At 54.1% G+C, this 22,364-nt stretch overlaps 7 protein-coding genes across 7 annotated transcripts; 3 read left to right on the top strand and 4 right to left on the bottom strand.

The window, feature by feature from the left end:
- Positions 1 to 2,072: 2,072 nt before the first annotated feature.
- Positions 2,073 to 4,500, bottom strand: C7974DRAFT_89552 (peptidase family M3-domain-containing protein). The gene is made up of 2 exons (XM_046147455.1): positions 2,442 to 4,500; positions 2,073 to 2,386 (listed from the first exon to the last, which is right to left on the bottom strand). Exons 1-2 carry the CDS (start codon positions 4,391 to 4,393, stop codon positions 2,173 to 2,175), a joined length of 2,166 nt encoding a protein of 721 aa, XP_045991034.1. The 5' UTR covers positions 4,394 to 4,500; the 3' UTR covers positions 2,073 to 2,172.
- A 704-nt stretch (positions 4,501 to 5,204) lies between these two features.
- C7974DRAFT_406804 (uncharacterized protein) lies at positions 5,205 to 7,746 on the bottom strand. The gene is made up of 4 exons (XM_046143174.1): positions 7,617 to 7,746; positions 7,471 to 7,566; positions 6,603 to 7,349; positions 5,205 to 6,554 (listed from the first exon to the last, which is right to left on the bottom strand). The coding sequence occupies exons 1-4, from the start codon at positions 7,620 to 7,622 to the stop codon at positions 5,595 to 5,597; spliced, it is 1,809 nt and encodes a 602-aa protein (XP_045991033.1). The 5' UTR covers positions 7,623 to 7,746; the 3' UTR covers positions 5,205 to 5,594.
- A 1,824-nt stretch (positions 7,747 to 9,570) lies between these two features.
- On the bottom strand, positions 9,571 to 11,211 carry C7974DRAFT_418907 (SAC3/GANP/Nin1/mts3/eIF-3 p25 family-domain-containing protein; the record flags this gene model as incomplete). The annotated part of the gene is made up of 3 exons (XM_046144188.1): positions 9,571 to 9,796; positions 9,848 to 11,058; positions 11,113 to 11,211. 3 exons carry the CDS (start codon positions 11,209 to 11,211, stop codon positions 9,571 to 9,573), a joined length of 1,536 nt encoding a protein of 511 aa, XP_045991032.1.
- A 245-nt stretch (positions 11,212 to 11,456) lies between these two features.
- On the top strand, positions 11,457 to 13,654 carry C7974DRAFT_89510 (EAP30/Vps36 family-domain-containing protein). The gene is made up of 3 exons (XM_046147453.1): positions 11,457 to 11,606; positions 11,654 to 11,789; positions 11,846 to 13,654. The coding sequence occupies exons 1-3, from the start codon at positions 11,506 to 11,508 to the stop codon at positions 13,376 to 13,378; spliced, it is 1,770 nt and encodes a 589-aa protein (XP_045991031.1). The 5' UTR covers positions 11,457 to 11,505; the 3' UTR covers positions 13,379 to 13,654.
- Positions 13,655 to 13,930: 276 nt separating this feature from the next.
- C7974DRAFT_323486 (heterokaryon incompatibility protein-domain-containing protein) lies at positions 13,931 to 15,073 on the top strand (the record flags this gene model as incomplete). The annotated part of the gene is made up of 3 exons (XM_046138903.1): positions 13,931 to 14,348; positions 14,397 to 14,770; positions 14,810 to 15,073. 3 exons carry the CDS (start codon positions 13,931 to 13,933, stop codon positions 15,071 to 15,073), a joined length of 1,056 nt encoding a protein of 351 aa, XP_045991030.1.
- Positions 15,074 to 15,154: 81 nt separating this feature from the next.
- Positions 15,155 to 17,480, top strand: C7974DRAFT_89512 (tryptophan synthase beta subunit-like PLP-dependent enzyme). The gene is made up of 2 exons (XM_046147454.1): positions 15,155 to 16,610; positions 16,659 to 17,480. Exons 1-2 carry the CDS (start codon positions 15,639 to 15,641, stop codon positions 17,277 to 17,279), a joined length of 1,593 nt encoding a protein of 530 aa, XP_045991029.1. The 5' UTR covers positions 15,155 to 15,638; the 3' UTR covers positions 17,280 to 17,480.
- A 461-nt stretch (positions 17,481 to 17,941) lies between these two features.
- On the bottom strand, positions 17,942 to 22,213 carry C7974DRAFT_323761 (Non-repetitive/WGA-negative nucleoporin C-terminal-domain-containing protein; the record flags this gene model as incomplete). The annotated part of the gene is made up of 4 exons (XM_046138921.1): positions 17,942 to 18,598; positions 18,649 to 19,403; positions 19,453 to 21,885; positions 21,943 to 22,213. The coding sequence occupies 4 exons, from the start codon at positions 22,211 to 22,213 to the stop codon at positions 17,942 to 17,944; spliced, it is 4,116 nt and encodes a 1,371-aa protein (XP_045991028.1).
- Between the last annotated feature and the right edge of the window lie 151 nt (positions 22,214 to 22,364).

The following is a 22,364-nucleotide window of genomic DNA, read 5'->3' as shown; positions in this document are numbered from 1 at the left end:
TCTCTACATAACGCATACAACCACAAGGGCCCACATAATATGTTGGTTAGTTTATGCTAGTATTGTGGGTCAAGTTCGAATTGCAGACCCTCGTTGTCTACAGCATGATGAATGTCGAAGTCGGCCCGAATGGCAAGACAACGAAAGATCCCATGATCAAGAAATGACCAGACTTGCAGCCCAAATCAAAAGGCAACATCCCTGCAAGATAAATGTGTTCTTGACACACCGTAAGATGAGAAAAAGAGCCATCACCCTTTCTATCGAATAAGGCAGCTTATCGTGCGTGTGAACGTACCTCGAGTAGTATTAGACATGAACGTACTTGTGTATAAATGAACGAAGTAACATAGTGATAGACCTACAAATGTACAATCTCTGATCTTGAATTGTGAAGATGTGTAGGAACGAACTTGAGCACCTTCAAGCTTGGACGTCGCAGCATTGTTCCTCACATCCTTTAATACATTGCATTGCAGTCATTACTCTCTTGTATATTTGTTCCTAGCTTATCAAACGATAAAGTCAGTAGAATGTCATCTACGCGTCGTGCCGGTCAGCATATCGCTCGTGACAGTAAGATTCAACGCAGGTGGTAGGCCAACGCCTCGAGAAGATACATCGACATGGCTCTGGAGACGTGATCAAAAATCATAGACAACCTCTGTCAAGAACCAAAGCAATGTTTACGAAGCCAGAGTCGCAGTACTGCAGCCTGACACACAGAATTCAAGCCTACTGAAAGCTTCGCTGAAGTGCTGCATTTCGAGCTTCTTCGTTCGTTTCACAACCGCTCCGTGTACAAGGCATGTATCACTTCACGAAGCTAAAACCACAATCGCATTCTCCTCTCTCCATACACGTCTCGACTCACGGCCTTCCAAATTCCCGTTGTCGATATTCAGCACCAAATGCCCTCTAAAGAGCGAAAGGGGCACCTTCTTCTGTCCAAAGCAAGTAAAGCTCCCACACATTTCCGACCTTTACCATGTTAGTTGTCAAATCTGGTTCGATCTATCCGCACTGATACTTAGAAATTACTAGATTGATATATCAATTTCCCATCTCCCACGTCCACAATCTGACCCAAGTCAGAGTAGAACGCGCATGAACCCGTCTCTACGCAGGTCTCAAGTCAGATTTCCAGTATCTCCTGTACCCAGCACTCAGAACCAAAAAAGAGAGGGGAAAGGCACCCTCTTTCAAGGAAGCCAAGTCCGCAACTGTCACGTCCCGCTGTCGTTTCTCAGTATCCAACCCACATATCCCTGACCACGACCATCTCAGCCACCATCTCTCCGGGAGGTTATCCCCGTACCCGTACTGACGCTCTATATCACTAGATCGCACTGCCAACATCCAGATCATCCCATCCACACTGCCGCATCATAACCCCTTTCCCCCAACCCCAATGTGCTGTGTCAGAAAGCATATCCACGATTCCAACCAAGCCAACGCAAAGCGTACACGACGCCTACCGCGTGACGTCAACAAACGTCCCAGCCCGAGTCGACACTGGCTCAGAGTATCAGCATCAGCATCTCTTTCTCTTTCTCTTTCTGGATCTGGATCTGAATCTTCATCACCGTTTCCACATCCATCTTCACGCCATCCTTACATCACCAACCACTCGCCCCTCCGCCACCCCACCCCACCCCATCATCTCCCAAGACGTTGCTGTTTCTGGAATCAGGACTCGTGCGGGGCGTGGGAAAGGATCCGCAGGTTGGGGCTAGGAGTATATCAGCGTACACTGAAAACGACATATACATCAAGGTCAAGCGCTTCTCGCCACACACTGCATACCGTACACCTGCCCTCCGGTTTGCATACAACCGCTCATAGACTTGGTTCCAATAAGCTCAACCGATCAGGCCCTGCTCTTTTCCAAGGAGGTGGAGAAATGATACGAGTGTATCGGGGGTCACCAGGCCGTCTCTTGAGACTCAACGGGTGCTGTATCTACCACTGAAACCATATCTGGTGTGTATGCACGGATACATCAACACTCAGTATCCTCGAGTCCACAATCCGCTTCCAGACCAATCCAGTACATGGTGACTTCAACCACTATCAAGCTACACAACAAAAGCACACCCGAGAGCTGAAAACGAGTCAATGCATTCTCCATTTATATGCGCGCTCTAGAACCCTCCGAAGGACTCAAGCCATCTACTTAGAAATACCCAGCTCCTTGTAGAACGCCTCGGTGCTCGGTTTCCTGCCCAAGAACTCCTCAAGAATCTCCATCTCCTCCTTCGACCCACCGCGCTCGAGCACAGTGTGCCTGTACCTTCTCCCCTCCTTGCCGTTCATGGGGTCGCTCTTGAAGACCGAGTAGAACATGTCGGTGGAGTAGACCTGAGAGGATAGGTAGCCGTAGTATCTGTGATGTGTTAACACGATATTCGAGGTGATTGTTGGAGTGTGGTGGAACTTACCCAGCGTCGTATCCGCCGATCAAGTGACCGAAGGTGGCTTGGCCGTTGGCCCAGTGCCAATCGCCCTTCTTATCGCCGCTGAGAGCCTCGGGGCCGTCGAGCTGAGAAATGTCTTGACGAAGACTGTTGTACAGTTGTGTAATGTCCAACTTCTCGGCCTCCTCGTGGCTGCTTGGCTCGTGAATTGCCATGTCGAAAGTGCCGAAGTGCAGCTGCCTCAGATTGAACAAGGCATCGTTGACGTGCTTAGTGTTGATGAGCTTGCTGACGAGCGAGCTAGGGATGCGCTCATCTGAGGGCTTCTTATCGGCACCAGATGATTCAAGGTACGCCTGCTCGTACTCAGGTGAGAGGTGAGAGTAGTGGTGCGATAGAGCGCGGAGCTGGGAAGGTGTCCAGCACCAGTTCTCCAACATCTGCGATGGAGCCTCGACAAAGTCACGCACTGTGTTGGTGCCATGGAAGCGGGAGAAGGTTGTGCGAGAGACAAGATCGTGGATACCGTGGCCCAGCTCGTGGAACAGAGTAACGACCTCATCGTGCTTCAGAAGCGAAGGCTTCTTTGGTGTTGGCTTCGAGAAGTTGCAGACCAGAGCAGTCGCGGGGTATCTCCGCTTGCCGTTCTCATCTATGTAGCCAGGCTGCAAGTTGAAGTTGGCTGCATGTCCATACTTGCCGTCGCGAGGGAAGAGATCGAGATAGAGGTAGCCTACAAAGCCAGCGCCCTCAGCCTCGTCATCCCAAACGCTGAAGACCTTGACTTCGGGATGCCAGACGATGTCCTCTGCCTTGCCACCATCTGCCAGAGCGGCTCTCTCCTCGCCGACGATTTCAACGAACACCAAGCCAAAGAGCTCTTCGAAGATCTTGAGCATGCCATCAATAGTGGTTTGCAGGGGGAAGTACTCGGCAATGACCTGGTGGTCAAGCTGGAAGTCCTTCTCCAGCATCAGGCGGTCGTAGTACCTGTGGTCCCAGAGGTAGTACTTCTCGGCAAGCTCGCCTGTCAGACCCTGCTCCTTGACATCGTTCTTCTTCATTTCCATCAAGGCTTCGATTTCCTTCTTGCCGCCAGGTGCAAGGCGTGTGCGCAAATCGCCAAGGAAGTCATCGACCGTCTTGGGTGTCTTTGCCATTTTGTCTTCTATTCTGAACTCGGCGTGGTTCTTGTAGCCGAGCATGCGGGCGGCCTCATCACGGAGGAGAACAGCCTCACGGAAGAGTTCGACGTTTTGGTTGCATTTGTTCTCGTTCTCGACGAAGACCTTCTTGCGTGTCTCAGGGTTGGTGGCGTACTTCAGGGTCGGGAACAGGTCTGGGTACTTGAAAGTAAGCCAGATCTTGCCCTCATTCTCCCCCTCGCCCTTCTTCAGACCGGACAATACGTCCTCTGGCACACCATGAAGCTCCTCAGCTGTGAACCAGAGCCCTCCGTTCTCCTCGTTCAGGTTCTTTGAGAACTGGATGCCGATGGTGCTGAGACGCTGCTTGATCGCCTTGAACCTGTCGCGCTTCTCGCCAGCAGGGATGTTCAGACCATTGCGAATGAACGACTTGTGATCCTTCTCAAGCAGGCGCTGCGACTCGGGGTCCAGGTTCTCCTTTGCCTTCAGCACCTTGTCGACCAGCTGGAAGACGTCCTCGCGCATAGATGACTCGATGCCGAAGTCGTCCAGCAGCTGCTCTGCCTCGGTCGACGCATCGCGGAGCTCCTTGCTAGTGGAGACCGCGTTGTAGAAACCAATTATGTGCGACTCGATGGCCATCTTGTTGTCATCGTGGGCAATTGGGAGGAGGGCCTTCGCGAAGGTTGCCTCGCCGCTCTTGACAACAGCATCCTGCACACCTCGGGACCTCTCAATGAGCCTCTTCGTGTCCGCCAGCAAGCTTTCCTTGGTGGCAGTGAACTTAGGTGGCAGCTGCGGCGGCTTCTGGTATTGTGCGGGGGCCATGGTGGAATTGGTAAGAGGGCGAGACGGTTGTACGTGCAGTGGATTGCGGAGGGGCCCTGGCTTTATGTGGCTCAGGATAGAGGGGGTGCGCCCAGCGAGTCGGAGTGAAGATAGAATGGCGGCGGTTAGAGTGAAGAGTGCGATGGCCGCGAGGAAGAGCTTGGTTAAGCGTGAGGTAGCCACTGTGGCGCTTTGGTTGCTGTTTCCTAGTGTACTAGAGCATGTGCGGGGCAGCAGCGGGCGGTGAACGGCAGGCAAGCGCTGTGGATAACGTCAGGCGAAGGCGCGTAGGATGTGAGTGATGGCGAGCGTGACCTGTCCCTCGAAGCTCACACGAAGCTCCGCAATCGCCGAGGCCAGCGCTCATTCCAGTATGGCGGGATCTGTCCGGATCTACGGTCGTGGTGCAACACCATTCGTTCCAGCTAAGTAACTGTTCATTAACGGCATCTTTGGCGAGCACACAAACTATCGTCAAGTTGCGGTATGCCAGCTGAGGTGCAGGCGCCATTAGGCCAGATACAATCTACGAGCCGCGTGGCTAAGGGAGCGGTCGCTGCTGACTGCCCTGCTCATCGAATGACGGCATCGTTCACCGCTATGGCTTGTTTCGCGAGCCGCGTAGAATTGGCAGGAGACGTTGCAAAGGTGCATTTTCCAAAGTGGGAAGATATCAGGCTGAGGAGTCGGGATCTCGGTGTTGAAGATGTCTCCATGGAGACAAAGGGTGACATTAGAAGATCGACATTCCCAAATAAGGAACAATAAAGCATCACATGCACACCACACAGACAGCTGGAAGGACGCGAGACGTTCATCGCATCTGTCGAATTGCTTTGCATCTCCTCACTTGCGCTTGTGCTTACGCCGAGCACCATTCTACCTAAACCCACCATCCAGCCAACCGCCCAGCCAACCATCCAGCCTACCAGTCCGTGTCCTCATAATAACGTGGACCAACCAGCGTATGCACTCAACAACCCAAGCTAAGGATAATGCAAAAACCCAAAACCAACAAGTGGGAATCATGCAGCCGCAAACCCCCCAAGTACTCCGCTAAACGCCTTTCTGTGTTGTATAATCAACGCCCTAAGCAGAGAGGTATCGATCGTGAAACATGTAATGAAGTAGAAGATAACCGCCAAAGTAGCGGTGACCAAAGAAGTGAAACAATTAGTTGTCCAAAGAGACATCATAGCTATCACCTCCTCGTTGTGACACTTAAAGTCAGCTTTGGGTTTCTTTCGACCGCAATTTGCAGGTCCTCGTCGTTTTCGATGGGGAAGAACGCCCCTTCCATTTCGTCTCTGTATTCGACATTCAAATCTTCATCGGGCTCATTGGGCCTCTCGAGTCTTCTTCTTTCCCTCAGCTTGTTGTACAGGTCGGCGTAACGAAGAGAAATCGGCATGCGGATAACAACGCAGTTGTCCTCCTCGAACCAGACCTTAATTTTGAGTGCTGAGGATGTGCCAGTGTTTACTGCGGTCGATGCTGAGGAGTGCTGGTGATTCATCGGTGGGGGATTGAGGGCTGACGAGTACACTTGCGAGGCTGACGACTGACCACGCTGGTGAGCGCCGTATGATCCAGTAGAGTAAGGGGTTACCGGGGTGGTAGCCTGCAATTGATCAGCAGACGACTGTCTGCTCGTGGATCCTCCGTGCGAATGGTTCGAAGATTGTCCAGACTGCTGGGACAGTCTGTAGTCGTCCTGAGCTTGCACGTCGGGATCGATCTCATAATCGCCCTGCCTTGGCGCGAAGAATCCCTTTACAAGCTGACCATGTGTGATGTGCGGGCCGAGCTTGAGCAGGTTCTTTATGTATTCGTCGAGGTTTGCGCGGCGACCGTTCGAGATGTTATCGGTAACGTAGGTGACAGGTCCAGGCATGAACGGCAATGTGCGCTCTCCTTGGCCGCTAGTGCCAGCTTCGACCGGGTAGGTTGCAATGAGCTGTATCTGGAGGTCGTAGAAGTCTTGGTATAAGCGCTGGAGCTCCCAGTGGTTGCCGTCCTCCATCTGACACTCGATGATGAACCAGAAGATGTCATCGGCGAAGCAGTACCGTGGTACGCATGCCTTGACAGGCGCAAGCAACTGGTCGGCGCGGCCTTGACCGCCTTGCATGGCAACCGAGCCTGAGCGCGAGTGCGAAACCTTGGGGAAGATTAGATGTGCAGGGCCTCGTAGAATACGTTGACTTACCGAGCCACTCCGGCCTTGGGTCTGGCTTCGTCCACCCAAGCTCATGCGCTCCATGCCGGCTTGCAACGACTGCTGCGTGTTGTCCTGCAGCTTGCCGAGCGGTATGCTGCCGTTCTTGTAGTCTGCAGCCATCTTCTTCCACTCCTCGACCTTGGGCACGCCTGCTGCGGAGACTGCATGCTGCGCATCGGGGACTGCCTGGCCGGTGGTCATGTCGCGAATCTCGATGAACGACACGGGAATCAGGCCGGGGCCGCCGAGGCGTGTGATGGGCTTCGCGACGAACCACTCGGGATTCGACTGTGCAATAACGATGATGGCCTCGCCCTCCTTTGCGTCCAGCTCGTCGGGCCGCTCCGCCTTGAAGTCGTACATGACGATGCCGTAGACCATGGCGCCCGTCTTGCCCGACTGCGACATGCGCATCTGGTGGCCCATCGAGTGCGCCATGCCTGCAGAGGCCAGCGGGTTGGGGCTGCCTATCCCTCTCAGGGGCTCCTGGTAGCCAGAGTCGTGCGGCTGGGTCTGCGCAGATTGGCGAGGTGCTGAGCCGGCGCTGTCGCGCACTGTCTTGCCGACGCCCTCGAAGTACGAGACGGGGACCAGGCCGCGCGAGCCGTGCAGCGGGTTGCAGGCTTCGTACCAGTCGGTGTCGTGCTCGCGGTTGACGACGTGCAGGAAGTCGCCCTGCGAAAAGCTGAGTTGGTTCGGGTCGGCCGCGCTGTAATCATAGAGGGCTTTAATGACCTGCGAAATTGGATCGGCCGTTAGCTTCGCGCGCGTGCGGCCGCATTGGGAAACTGGGGTGGGGTGTGTGCGTGCAGCGCAAATCGCCGCATGGTGAAGGGACTTTTAGACGATTACGCACCTTCTTCGGCGGCACGATGGCTATCGCATCCTTGGCCGGGATGGAGATGTGGTGCGGGCGGTGTGCGTCCTTCTCCCCCTTCATCGACCGGCGGAACTGCACAGGGTCAGCGCCGGGCACTCCAGGCAGACGGGCGGCGTAAGTACCTTCATGGCGGGCAGCGGCTGGCGGCGACGCTCAGCGACGGCGAGGGCGCGGCGGGCAGCGGGCTGCTGCTACTGCTGCTGGCTGCTGGCTGCTGGCTGCTGACGGGCTGCGCGCACTGCACCGCGAGCTGCGAGACCGGGACCGTGGGGTGGCTGCGGCGACGACGGCGGGCGATCGTGGGCACCGGCGGGCTGGCGTGTGCGGGGAGAAATGAGCAACGCGGCGTGTGAGATCGGGGAGCGGTCGTGCGCCTGCTGGGGCGGCGGGCGGCGTGGTGGGCAGAGTAGGGCAACGGCACTGTAGCCCAACGGCGGCCAAGGCGAGAGGTCGTCGTTTGGAGATCACAGAGTCCAGCACAGGAACAAGAAATGAGCGGGCACTGCGGGCGACTCCACTGCAACAGCAAGGCAGAGCAACCCTGGTCGCCTCACTTGGCAACCCGGAGACTTGGGCAGTGCTCTGGCTGTGCAAAGGGGCGACTGGGCGAATCCGCTGCTCTACCACGGCCTGGAAACACCCGGCACAGGCTAGTCTTTGTCGTCGCAGGCCCAATGTTGGCCCTGGAGATCACCGCGGGACGCCGGCGATGCGACGCGTTTGTGACGACACACTGGCCGTGCGTCGCGGAATGCGGAATGTCACTAATGTGTTCGCTGGAGACGACGCAGCAGCTCGCCCAGACCGTGGGGACTCTCTCCTCCACCGACTACTGCAAGGCTACGCTTTCCTGACAGACCGGAGGACGGACCTGCATCCGGTTCCATCGGCCTGCAGCCCCAGTGCGCTAGAGCCTATCAGCCTGCGGTGGGGCGCGACAATGGCAACATGGCAACACTCGCGGCGTGCAGCTTGAGCCTTGAGCCTTGAGCCGTGCTGCCTGCGACCCGTCAAACCCGGGAACAACGTGCTTGTCATCCGTCATCACGTCGGCCCTGGTCGCAGCCCGTCGCAGGCGGGTCCCCCTCCAGAACATTGCAAATACACGAGAGCTCCACTGGCTGCTGTTTCATTCCCTCGCGAGCGGGGGCATGCTGGCAAGGTCCGATTGTGACACATCACAGCTGATAGGTACCCAGCCATTGCGCGTACGGTGTACACGAGCCCGCCATCACCGTTGCTAAGCGCGCTGCAACTCCAGTAAAAGAAACATAACCCAATGTATTGCAGACTGTCCTAACGCCCACGAGCCTCATGTGGGTATGCCAGCGCCAAACCTTACGCCCTTCTCGAACCCTTGCATGCCAATCACGTTCCCAAGATCCACTCTGCCCGTTTCATTGGTTCTGCCCTAGCGCTGTGCGCACGCTCCACCACCGCACCACGCACTGGGCACAGAAATCCCGATGATGCTGGCTGCGTAATTTTGAGCAATACCATGAGATGGCTTGCGATAATTGACCTCGATAATGCTCCGCCAAATACGACCGAACCGGACCAGACCGTCCAAGCCAGCGTGCCGGTCTCCGAAAGCAACATGGTCTCGGACACGCCCGCTTGAAGCAGGCACGGGAACAGCGCTGCTCAGCCCGGTTTCGAACTCTCGTTGCTCCTTCTAACCTCCGCTGTGATCCTGTGATGTGCCGCTCTTTTCAAACCCGTTCTTGCTTTTGCCTCTGCACCCAGAGCAGAATGTATGGTACCAAACACTAAAAAAAAACGTTGATGGGCGACTGAGAACCACGTCTGAAACGTCCTACGTATGGAATATGACTAGAAAGTTCGCCGCATCCAATGCATGAGCGGATACCCCGCGTTCCGGGCAACTGACGCGAGGAAACACTTCCTGCCGGGACACGGCTGTTTGAGAGGGCGTCGTGGGCGGGCAGGTCCATGATGACGTGGGAGTGAGGCGCGAGAATATGTCAAGGAAATCTAAAGTGACGAACGCGCGGCTTGAGAAAGGATGCACGCTGGAATCAGGACTATTGGCGTCGCCATCGTCGGTACCGGAACTCAAATCTGGCCCTTGATGTCTACTTTGCTGAACGCACCAGCACGAAGCTGCTCCAGCTGCGCTGCAGCCTCGCGGATCTTCACGCGATACTGTTTGCCAGTCTTTTCGTCGGGCTTTTCTTCGATGATGTTCTGGGCGCCATGCGATCCGAGGAAGTCACGGCACGATTCATCGTTGTCGAAAGCGAGCTCATCAGTCAAGAAGCGCAGAGTGATACTAATGTAGCTGTTGAGTGTCAGCATAGCTATGTGGAGCGAGCACCGTAATTGCTCTTACGCTCTAGACATGTTAGCGAGAGCAGCGAGTCGCTCACGCTCGATGAATAGGTCCATCAGGTAGCCGCCCAAGTTCTGTGCCTCGAGATAGAGACGGAAGAACTTGTGGTAGTTGCCAAGAGCTAGGGCTGAGCGAACATCGAGTGCGTGCTTGATCCATGGGTGGGTTTTGTCTGCAGGGGTTAATTCTGCCAACATGTCGTTCATGTCGGTCTTGTTGCACGTATATACAAAGTACAAAATGCGGTAGGCTTTGAACTCGGCCGGATTACCACCAAGACTCAGTGCGTACAACGCCTTCAGCTGCGTCTGGCACTGATTATACTCACCCGTGTCCCCCTTCTCTAGTGATATCCGAGCATGCGTCTCGTAAACCTTCACAGTGAAGGCGTTCTTGATATGCTGAACAGTCAGATCCTGACGGAGTGACTTGAACTGGTTGCAAATATAATTGTAGTTCTTTTCGGCTCTCCACTTTTTGATGAGCATCGCCAAGGTTTTCTCAAGCACATGTAAGGGTCGGACAGTCTCTGCCTTTGGTGGTGCGGTCAGACGGAAGTAGCTCTTCTCGAGCGCCATGTTGGTGCCAACGACAGGACCAGTGGGCATTTCGTCTTCGTCCTTTGCTGAGGCTCCCCATGGTGCTGCCTTGTTGTTGCCGGGCTTGCCAAGATTGAATCGTTGTCGTCTCTTCTCCAGTTCCGCTTGTTCTAACTTACTTGAGGCGTCAGAAGCGGCATTCTTCTTTTGGCGCTTTTCGTTAGGTGCCTCGGCGAAAGTCATGCGTGATTCTAGGTTAGTTCTACGCCAAGGCGGGAGAGTAGCCTGAGTTTGCTGAGCAAGCTCATCAGCGTCTTGGGATTTGCGCTTCTTCAGTGTGGATGGAGATAGGTTAGTTTGGGCGGTTGCGCCATTGAGATGAAGAGATGAGAGACCGTTCGCGAAACCATTATGTGTGGGTGACATTAGTGCAGCTTTCCTTCGCTCTTCTTGGATGAGCTCCTGAGGCAAGGGATATGTGGTCCAATTTATGGTATCTTGCATGTTTCGTTCAGCGTAGTAGCTGATGGTCTCTTTCAGTTTCGTTTGCATCTCCTGGCTCGAAACACCCGCGATGACGCTTTCAGGATCGAAGGCGCGGCGGACGTAATCGCGCACCGCAGGGGGCCACTCGACTTTCTTCGGCTTGCTGGAGGCGGGGCTATTACTTGTCTGCGGCTCCGTATTAGCATGCGATGTGTACTGTTCGCGAACATATCTACGTACTGGGGCCAGTGCAGGCTGGAGGGAGGTGCGCGGTTGGACCGCGTTGTAGGCGGGTGGCTGCATGGGCTGGTTCCACGCAGAGGTGGCGGTGGGCATCATCATGTGACTAAGGGCGCAAATGAATAAGACACGAAGAGGATGCGGTAGCTGTTGTAAGTGGTTTACGGTGGTGAAGCGTCGTCAGGACGGTGTGAGGAGCGAGAGGGCGAGTTGGCAAGTCGTCCAGTGTGGAGGTGAGTGAAGCGACAAAGCGGGTCAGCAGCCGCTAGTCCCCATTTGCCCTCTAGCGCGGCCTCGAATGACGAAGACGGGCCGGGGCCTTGGTGAATGCGCCGCATGTTGCACCTTTAGGTTGCCATGGCCGCCATTATTGCACCCTCATGAATGGCCTGAATGTTCTTGCACCAACTCGATCTGACCACCGCTTTGCGCCCGTCGCTCTTGCCGGAGGAGACGCTGTTGTTCGTGCAAGATGCCGTGGGACTGTATGAGGGGTACGTGCCGTCTCCAGTATGTTGAACGCGACTGACGCCTGATGTAGCAAATTCAAGATCCCACAGTACCAGAACGGCCAGGCCTATCTGACTTCACATCGTGTGTGCTACGTTGATCATGCGGAGCCGCGCAAGAATTCGGTCGCCATCTTTCTCAAGGACGTAGAGAAGCCAGACTTCTACGTGAGTTCGGTCGTGCAGAAGATGCACGCGACAGTATGTGCTAACATCACTCTCAGGCCGGCTTCCTCAAGTCCTCTCCCAAAATCACTCTGTACCCCAAACCCGCCAATCAGCTATCACGCGGCCTGTCAGCGCCGATTGCGCAGAGCCCTTCGTCCGGCTCTCCAGAGCGTCGCAACAGCCCTGCACCAGCACCATCCATAAGCGCATCCTGGGTTTGTCCCATATGCTCCTTCTCGAACCCCGTACCGTCGAACTTCGATCCTGCGCTTGCGTCGCGTACACCGATACCACCATGCCTAGCCTGCGGCATCAAACCGCCTACTATGCATGTGGTGAAGGCAGCCATTGCAGCCATCTCGAACAGACCAGCTCCCACCGTACCGCTAAAGGATAACAAGAGTGGTTCCACACCTTCAACATCATCTGGGGGGATGGTTTCGTGCCCGCGATGTACATATCAGAACCACCCTTCGCTTCTAAACTGTGAGATATGCGGTGCATCTTTGACTACCGCGATAGACAAGCGGCTGGAACACGTTGCAGAACTTCGTAGGCCAGAGTCACCCGGGCCGTCTTTGACCACCCCCATACAGACGACCACCATCGAATGCATCAAACTGTCGTTCCGAAGTGGCGGCGAGAAGATATTCTACGAGCGCCTTAAGAATGCGTTGGTACAACGCAAGTGGCTACTTCAGAGTGCACCTCCTATACCGAAGCCTCGACCGAGCTCTGGCGCATTTGATGACAGCTACTCCACGAAGTCGGGCAAGGCATCGGCAGAAATTGAGCGACCTCGTGTGGTGGGCATCGCCGGGTTGGAGCGTCGTGGTCTTGAACAAAGGCAGAACAACGAGGCTATGATTGGCAATGCCTTCGAAGATCTTGAAGCGCTTATGACCTCGGCGAAAGAAATCATTGCACTTGCCGAGCAGTTTGCGCAACATGCCAACGTGGATTCGAATGGCAACTCGGAAGACAACGCTTTAGCGTCGCAGTCGGCGTCTGCACTGGGGCTTGTCACGACGAAAGATATGCTAGGCTCGGGCTCAGAATCACTTTACGTATCTGAGCTATCACGCAACCTTGCGGAATGGCTCACTGACGACACAAGGGGGGTGTTGCGAAGAGAAGGCGGCATCATGACGCTTGTTGATCTGTGGGCTATGTTCAATCGTGCACGGGGTGGTGTTGAGCTGGTCAGCCCCGCTGATTTCGAGAAAGCAGCAAGGATGTGGGACACGCTTAAACTACCGATTCGGCTGCGAAAGTTCAAAAGTGGTCTATTAGTAGTCCAAGGCCGTGATCGAACCGACGAAAAGACAATTGCCAGTCTGCTTGCGTGGTTGAAGAATCTCCACAGCGAATCGCCAAGTTTAGATGTATCATGGGACTGGCAACTCTATGGCAGGGGTATTACAGCGCAGGAAACTGCTGAGAAGTTCGGGTGGAGTGTTGGAGTCGCGATCGAAGAGCTAGAGATGGCTGAAGAAGCTGGTGCTTTGTGTCGTGAGCAGAGTCTCGATGGCTTCAGGTTTTGGGAAAATTGGCTCGTCAATATGCCAGAGCCTGCTGTCACTGTCTAGCACTAATCGGATCATACCCGAAATTTCACTCAAAGAAAGGCTTCTGGAGCCAACATGCCCTGACCATACATTCATAAGCTTGATACATGATCGTATTTCTCAGGTGGCAAGAACACATTCTCGCTCATATACATAACGCTGGTAAGCTTCGGTAAGGCTGAGCTCCACATGAGGTCAAGTATTATGCGTGATTCTATATTGTACGGAAGGCTGAGCAAGGCAGATAACTGCACTGGTATTGGATGACTGTTGCCTTACCTGCGCCACCCTTGGCTGCATATTATCATGGCCTTCCCCGCGCTGGTTTAATGCTACCTGTTGCTACCCTAAATTCTCAGACTTGTGCGGATTGAGAAGCCAGTAAACCTTTGAAATCATTATAGATACGATTTCCACCGGAAGGAAGCTCTGATACGTACTCTTGTAGAGACGTTGTAAGAGAAGGTGCTCTTACAGCCCTGTAAATCTCTACGAGAGTGCTTAACCTGCCAACTCTCGTAAAGACTTACAATAGAAGCACTCAAAACCACTTCTCGGTACCTGACAAGCACCATGGAATTAATACACCGATCGCATGAGTCGAGCTTCTATCGCCATACACCGTTGAACGCCGCACGACGACAAATACGGTTGATCAAGCTTCTTCCTACACAATATCTCGATGACGAAGTAGCATGCAAAATCGAAGAGTTCGATCTCGAGCTTGCTCCAGCTTACGTTACATTGTCGTATACTTGGGGTCCACCATCACCTTCCAGGGCCATAGTGGTTAATGGAAAGCTCCTGCTCGTCCGTCAAAACCTATACGACTTCCTGAAATGTCACCGAAACGATCACTGCAATTTCCAGTATCTGTGGATCGATCAGATATGTATCTGCCAGGCTCACCACGGCGAACGCAGTCACCAGGTGCAATTGATGTCTCGCATATACACTGGCTGTCTTCATGTCATTGTATGGCTCGGCATGGGTTGTGAAGATGCAGCGCGTATCCTATGCAGCATCGACAGCAACAAAGACAAAAGTCTCAGTCCAAAGCTCGAAGATACCCATCCTTTAGTCCAGGCTGCCAAGATTGTGTTCAGCAACAACTACTGGCGCAGACTGTGGATCATACAAGAACTGTTGTTGCCGAAAAGCATTCGTGTACGGTCCGGCGTCACTTGGCTTCCGTTCAACAAGCTCGTAATTGCAGCAAAGCGATTTGGATCTCGCGTCTCTATGTCAAAGGCGCACCATAGCATATTCTCCCACTTCAGGCTCTTAGTAACCCACTCAGAGCATGAAGCTCCAGCTCGCGGTTACAGCATGTCTCTTGCTGTGTGTCTGCGGTATTTTGTCCGGCAAGAATGCTACGACCCTCGCGATAAGGTCTATGGCCTTTTGAGTCTCGTACGAAAAGAAGATCAAGTGCCTATCGACTACAACAAGAGCACCCACGAAGTATACATGGATGCACTGCGACGAGTTACGAAGAGTTCAGACACCTCCGCATTCGACCAACTGGCACTCGAACTCTGGAGGGCGATGAACTTGACGCCGTATCAGCCATCTTCGTTCAGTCAAGTACAATGTAACTGGTCTCTGATGTTCAAGTTGATGGAGTTGATGGAGTTGATCAAAGATTTCATGCAGGATATATCCATATTTGCAAGTGCAAAAGCCCTTCGACCTAAACAAGTAGATCAGTGCTGAGAAGATACGATTAGTTGCATCTGTCGAATTAAGTTGCCAACATGCCGATTTTATGTACTGGAGATTAGCCTTGCAGATGTTTGCATCTGAGACAGTCGGAGTGGAGTACATATCTGACCAGACCAGGTGAATGGTAAAGTCGCATATCCGCGGGTGCGATTGTTTGTTCAGCTGATTGTAACATGCGTAATGTGCACAAATGTGCCAAAAGATCTCATCGCAAAAGCCCCGAATCTTCTTGAAGCGCAGGGATGGCAACCCAGATCGTACCCATGACCAAAGAGGTTCGACTAGTGCAGGGTTCACAGGGTTCACAGGGCTGAAGTCTGAAGGAAGGCATGATTCTAGCCGCGGCTCAACAGCGGGGCCTAAGTGGCGCTTAGTTACGGTTTACCTAACAGACGAGCATTTTCTTTGCGACAATCGTAAAAAGATCACGACATCCCATTCCTTGAGTGTGGCGAGATTTCCCTTTGTTTCTCGCTTGTCATTCTGTCCTTCTCGCAACAATATTTCTAGACTCACGACACTACCTTTCAAGAAACACGCATAGAGCATCAACGTCATGTCTGTAACAACGCGCCCCAAGATCCCGCCGGTCGTCATGGACGATATCACGCAGCAGATTGGCAACACGCCGCTTGTCCGCCTCAACAAGATCCCCCAGTCGCTCGGTATTGAAGCTACCGTCTATGTTAAGGTTGAGGCCTTCAACGCCGGCGGCTCTGTCAAGGATCGCATTGCTCTGCGCATGATCGAAGCCGCCGAGAGGGAGGGACGCATAAAGCCTGGCGACACTCTGATCGAGCCCACCTCGGGCAACACTGGCATTGGCCTGGCACTTGTCGCCGCCGTCAAGGGCTACAAGACCATCATCACTCTTCCCGAGAAAATGAGCCCGGAGAAGGTCGCCGTCCTGAAGGCGTTGGGCGCAGAGATCATCCGAACACCCACCAGCGCTGCCTGGGACAGCCCTGAGAGCCACATCGGTGTTGCGAGAAAGTTGGTCAAGGAGCTGCCAAACGCTCATATCCTCGACCAGTACTCGAACCCCAACAACCCGCTTGCCCATGAGTTCGGCACTGCCGAGGAGGTCTGGGAGCAGACACAGGGCAAGGTCACCGCGCTCGTTGCAGGTGCTGGTACTGGCGGTACAATCACTGGCCTTGCGCGTGGCCTGAAGAAGCATAACAACGACATTAAGATCATTGCTGCCGATCCCCAGGGCAGCATTCTGGCGTTGCCAGAGTCCCTCAACGACGAGCGCGTCAACGAGGGATACAAAGTTGAGGGCATCGGTTACGACTTCATTCCTGAAGTTTTGGAGCAGAAGATCGTTGACAAGTGGTACAAGACCGATGACCGCACAGCCTTCCAATACGCGAGAAGACTGATCTCCGAGGAGGGTATTCTTTGCGGTGGATCTTCCGGCAGTGCCATGGATGCCGCTGTGAAGGCCATCAAGGAGCTTGGCCTGGGTAAGGACGATGTTGTAGTCGTCATCTTGCCCGACAGCATCAGGAGCTATCTTAGCAAGGTTTGTAATACCCAGATTCTTCCATCACCCTGATGCTAACCTTGCTAGTTTGTTGACGACGACTGGCTCGCTGCCAACGATCTCCTGCCGGAGACCCCCCCTGACACACCCGAGGCCGCGAACGTCACACGTCGCCTTTCGCTCAGCAAGAACAACAAGAACGACCCCTTCCACGGCGCCACCATTGCCTCGCTGCGCCTCAGGCCCGTCACCACAGTCCCCGCCAACTCGCCCTGCAGCGAAGCTATCGAGACCATGCGCGAGAAGGGCTTCGACCAGCTCCCCGTCTCCACATACTCCGCCGCCGGCAAGCAGCGCCTCGTCGGCCTTGTCACCCTGGGCAACCTGCTCTCCTACATCGCAGCCGGGCGCGCAACACCGCGGTCCAAGGTCGAAGACGTCATGTTCGACTTCCGCAAGCTCAACGAGGTCGTCAAGGATCTCGGCAGGCTGCACCTGGACGGCGAGGACGCCAAGGCCGGCAGCCGGAGGGAGTTTGTCGAGATCACACGGGAAACCAAGCTCAGCGATCTGAACAAGTTCTTCGAGTGGAACAGCGCGGCCATTGTCACTGAGAAGGCTGACGGGGAGCCGAAGGCCGTGGCCGTCGTCACGAAGGTTGATCTGCTCACCTGGATGGTCACCCAGAAGAGCGTCAACGGCCACTAGAGTTGGTATTCATAGAGTAGAGAAGGGAAGATAAGACGGAAGAAGAGGCGCACTTGCTTTACTACATCAGCATGGAGTTTTGGGTAGATACCATTCATCTGACTTCATTAAGTTAGCAGATGAAAGTTGCAGATTTTAACACCTGCAACATAATGCAATCGTAGAAGTCGTCACGTTGCAAGAACGTTGATCGATACTAAATACTTGCAGCTTCGTACATGTGAATCGTGTTGTGACCACGGTACAGGACAGTGTCCAGCTTTGAAAGCAAAGTTACTCTGCCTTGTGTTGTTCATCGAGAGCAGGCTAGCAATGCTCGTGCCTTTGAACTTACAGACTGCTCCGCAACCGCTTGCAATATCGTAAACGACCGCTCAAATCAGATATGAGTTCGTGAGAACGATGACGAGGCGCGCATGTCCGGCAGCAGAGCACATCACAGCAACACAGAAAGCTTCAACGAGCGACGGCTCTCAATGTAGGCAGATATACGTGGGTATTTTCTTGATGCATTACCCAACAAAGCCTCAAGCCAGCGCCCTAGCGTTACATACGTACAAGTCCCCTCGCGCCAACCCCCAATGCTCCTTTACAACGCCGCACGCTGGAGTAATGCCGAACAAATTTCCTTTTGCAAATACGATTTATGTCCCCTCTCCATGTCAACGCGCTGCCTCCTCGACCAGATCCCGAACGTCGCGAGCCCGCTGCAGCCACTGCTGGTCGTCTGCAGTGCGGCCCAGCGTGTCGCTGCCAAGCACGACTCTCAGAAACTCAGCAAGGCCGATGGCATTCTCGGCGCTGCCGAACAGTGCGCCTGAGCGCCTGCTAGTGATGCCCCACTGCTCGACTGAGTAGATGCACCATTTGACGAGCAGCTTCTTGTTTCGGTTGGTAAAGGGAGCTTCTTGCGCGTACCATAGCGCCTCGAAGGTCGCAACGAGGTGCTCGAAGGGCGCGTTGAGGCGAACGAGGACGTCGATGGGCCATGTGAGGTTCACATTGAGGATATGCTCCGGTGTCATAGAAGCAGCGTCGTGTCTGTAGTACTCGATGTCATACTGGAGGAGGAGCTGAAGGACAATGTTTACGGGGAAGACGTTCTCGTTCATGTTGACGCGGCGACCAATCTCCTCGACCTTGAGGGCAAGCGATTCCCATGGCTGCGCCACCCTATCACCAAGAGCCTGCTTGTGAACTTGCTCAATTAGGTTCGACCAGGTGTTGCGGACGTCGGGAATGTTGCGGTAGTCTGCAGCGTGGTAGATGAGTAAACAAACGTCGTAGTATCCAGCCTGATCGGCGTAGTTGTGATATAGCTATTTCGTGTGTCAGTAACTGAGGTGATAGAATCTTGTCGAAAACATACCTCATCTAGCGGCTGAATCTGACCATTCAGGAGTCCAAGCACTTGCTCCTTACGAGCTGGATCGGCGGCGAGTCGATCGTCACTCTTAAGCTTTCCCAGAATGTCATCTTGGATGTTTGCAATGTCGAGGTGATCGGCAATGTTTCGCAGAAGCTCCTGTCTTGACTGCCTATTTCGGACTCCAGTCTCCGAAAAGCCAGTCATGCGCGTTGATGCATTGGCCTTTGCGAATGAGAGATATTCGATGCGCTTTTCCAGTGGTAGATTGAGTAGACTCTTTGCAAGTTGGTACTGTGTCTCTGCGGCGCTCAAGTAGTCGTTATAATGGGCGTAGTAGCGCCAAAGAAGATCTGCGTGAGCGACATCCCTCTCTGAGCTCTGGCGCAGATATTCAACGACGAATGGCGAATTAATCTCCAGCAACCGTTCTGCCCAACCTTTCTGCATGTACCAATCGTACAGGTAGTTTTGGAACACCTCGTCATCTGAGTTGTTGATCTGTTCGTATGCTTCAAACTTGCGTCGTGTGACTTGTGATACGACGCCATCTGCTACAGGTCCTTGCCTGTTGTATGCTTGGTCGACTGCCTCGACGACCCGGAGAACGAGGTCATAGCATGCCGCACGTTTCTCGTAAAAGTCCTTTCGCACATCATTGGGGTCTACATTGGGGTCGTCACGGTCTCGGATCCATGACAAGGCCTTGTTGCCACGGTCCCACTCTTGCGCAACCTTGAGTGACAGTCGGATGGCGCCTAGGATACAATTCAGTGAAAGCGCGGGTTGTGGAGTGCTCTGACTTACCGGCATAGAACTCAAGCCGTATGTACTGATCAATCGTCGAAGCCAAGTTGTCAAAAGTCAGGCTCTTTGCGACCTGTTCGAACAGACCAAGACTATCGTTAAGCAAGATGCGTCCGCGCTCAGCGTTCGCACCCATGTCTTCTGCCTTCTTTACAGCTTCTTGACCACGGAAGATCATGACGTCGTCGGCACTACAGAAGCTGCCACATTTCCTCCTTAGAGACTCTGCGACTGATTCAACATTGGAACCCTTTGCAATGCTGCGATTAACGATGGCCTTGACCAAGTCCTTGGCAAGATCTCGACCCTCCTTGACGGAGAAGAGTGCCTGGAAAGTCATACGCCGAGCCATTACGTGCGTGCTGGGGTCGAGCAGGGCCATGACGTCCTCGAGTCGCTCTTCGAAGAGAAGAAGAACAAAAGATATCCCTTCCACCATGTCGTTCACGAGCGTGACCAGGCTGGTCAACGCCCTATGCTCGCCCTGGAGCTCGACTTCCTCTTGTCTAGATGAGACACGACCCAAGGCTTCAGGCCCTGCAAGACCTTCAATGAACGACTTGTTATCATCAAGGAACTTTTGCAGGTCCATCAGCGCGCGCTGGATGTCCTGTAGCTTGCTGACCTTCACAGCTGATGCAAGGAGAGGACCGGCCGGTGTGGCTTCTTCTTTGATCACCGGAGAATACCAAATAGATCGCACAAGGCGTGCCACGTACATCGCAATACCATCGTGTCGTGGCGATGCTCGAACATTCTCGACACTCGGCCCCTCAACTGTCGCGCTCTCCGTCAGATGCGCCTTGCCGCCAAACTCGATGAAAACCTTGCGAGCAAACTCGGTCACCTCGGGATCTGTGATCTTAGCAATCCGAGAATCTGGCCCAACATCAGAGCCTTGATTACAAGCCACGGCCAGAGCAGTGGCCGCTGTCTCGGCAAGGCCATACTGTCTTGCAAGCTTCTTGATGTCGGCTTCAGTACCCTCCTGACCGCCCCCATATTTCACAAGGGCAGCGAAAATATCAACAAGTCGCTTCCGTCGTACCGTCTCGATTCCGAAAGATGTGATGATGGCGTACTCGGTAAGGGGCTTGTCGAACTGTGTTGCGAGTTCGTTACCAAATCCCAAAGGTTCGTTCCTGGCAGAGAAAGGCTCAGATACCTGCCCCATATCCTGGATTTTGCCTACAAGCTCTAGTGACAGGCCAGTCTCAGTGTACCGTGGGGGCTCGGAACTCTCACGCTGGCCGAGCAGACCGGAATGGGGAGCAGAGATGAAGAGTGTCTGATTTCGTTCATTCTCTGACTTGAGCACAAACGAGAAAAAAGACCCAGGTGCAAACCTGTTACCGTACTTGGTCTCTTTCAGGTATTTGGAATTGATGCCTAGCGGGGCACCTCCCTGGTACGGTTGCAGCTGAGTGGAGTTGGTCTGGTGGGGGGTTTGGCCATCGTCAGGGGGGAAGCGAACATGGCGCAACTGCATGCTGTTCGGCGCACTTGTGCTGTCGCTGTTCCAACCACCTGATGTCGTGCTCAGATACAGCCTGCATCCAGTAGACGTTGTTGCCATGAGGGAAAGATGATCCGCTTCTGTGCTTGCGATAGGGCTCAGAGAGACGATCTCCATCTTATTCAGAACTTCTGACTGACGAACGATATGGCTGCACATAGTTTGCAGATTCGAGACAGTCCGTGTGATGACGCATTCGAGAGTTGCAGGTGCGCGCATGTGGTAGACCTTCACAGTGCTGTTCGTCGAGAGCGTGTACAAAAGGTTCCGTGTGTCATCGACAACCATCTGTACGATGCCCGCCTGCTGTGTAGTGCCATAGAAGGGCAACGCAGGAAGTCCTACAGCTTTAGAGACATGGTTTGTCTTGCTGCACTTGCTGGAAAACCACCGATCCTCTTGCTGGTAGTTCAGCTCATACACATCCTCTGTGCTCCCGTCTCCAAAGAAGATGCGGCCCGTCTTATCCGATCCTGCGATCGCTGTTACCGTGATCCTCCTCACAGAAGTAGAGAGCCCGGTTCGATACAAAGTAATGCCGTGAACTCCCTCAGGCCCTCGCTGGCACTCGACAGCGATCAGGAAGATGTCCGTGACTGTCGCAACCACCAGTAGGTATTCGATTGTGTCGACAAAGACCTTTGCGCGCGGCTTGACCAGCTTTACGCAAGTGATGTTGCTTGGCTGCTCTTCGAATCCTACAAGCTCAGGGTTCGGGTGCGTGTAGTCCCAGAGGTAGACCTGGTTGTCCACAACCACCCAAGCATGATTAATCTCCGCGAACAAGCCCATTTGCGTCGACATTTGCGTGTGATCCACTTGCTCAAAGACGGCTTCTGGGAGTCGGTACGTTCGTAGCTTTTGAAATGGCGCCCACGCTGGGTTCGTCGGTAATTCGTACTCTCCAGACATGCCCTCTGTACTTTCGTTAATACCCAACAGCGCTCGTGTCCCATCTCTGTCGCGCTACTTACGTCCGACATAGGCTTCTAATGGAGGATAGCGGTTGTCGCGGTCCAACATGCTGTTGATTGTCCGCGCAGCACGCTCAATGGCGCTTACAGCTGGCGGCGCAGGAAGTGCTTGTGCTGGCTGTTGCGGCTGCTGCTGAGGCTGCGCAATGGATGGCTGTCGCTGTTGGGACATAGACGGCTGCCGTACCAGTCCGCCTCGGTTCGGCGCAGGGGTGTTGATGAACATGCCCGGCGTAGGACGCTGAGGCGTCGTGGGTACTCCGAAGTTCATGATGTGCGGCCAAGGATGTAGTGGACGGGCGGCGGCCTGGTGAGAGCGAGCTTTATGTGGTGGTTGGTGACGCGCGCTGGCCTTCAAGCGCAGACATTAATCGCGCGCACGTACTGAGATGTTGCTGATAAAAAGAAAGCGCGCCAGACTT

The sequence above is a fragment of the Boeremia exigua genome (genome assembly GCF_020726555.1).
Source record: "Boeremia exigua strain MPI-SDFR-AT-0100 chromosome Unknown C7974scaffold_16, whole genome shotgun sequence".
Lineage (NCBI taxonomy): Eukaryota > Fungi > Ascomycota > Dothideomycetes > Pleosporales > Didymellaceae > Boeremia > Boeremia exigua.
Note: the sequence above shows the minus strand (reverse complement) of the source record. Positions and strands in the feature narration are given on the sequence as shown.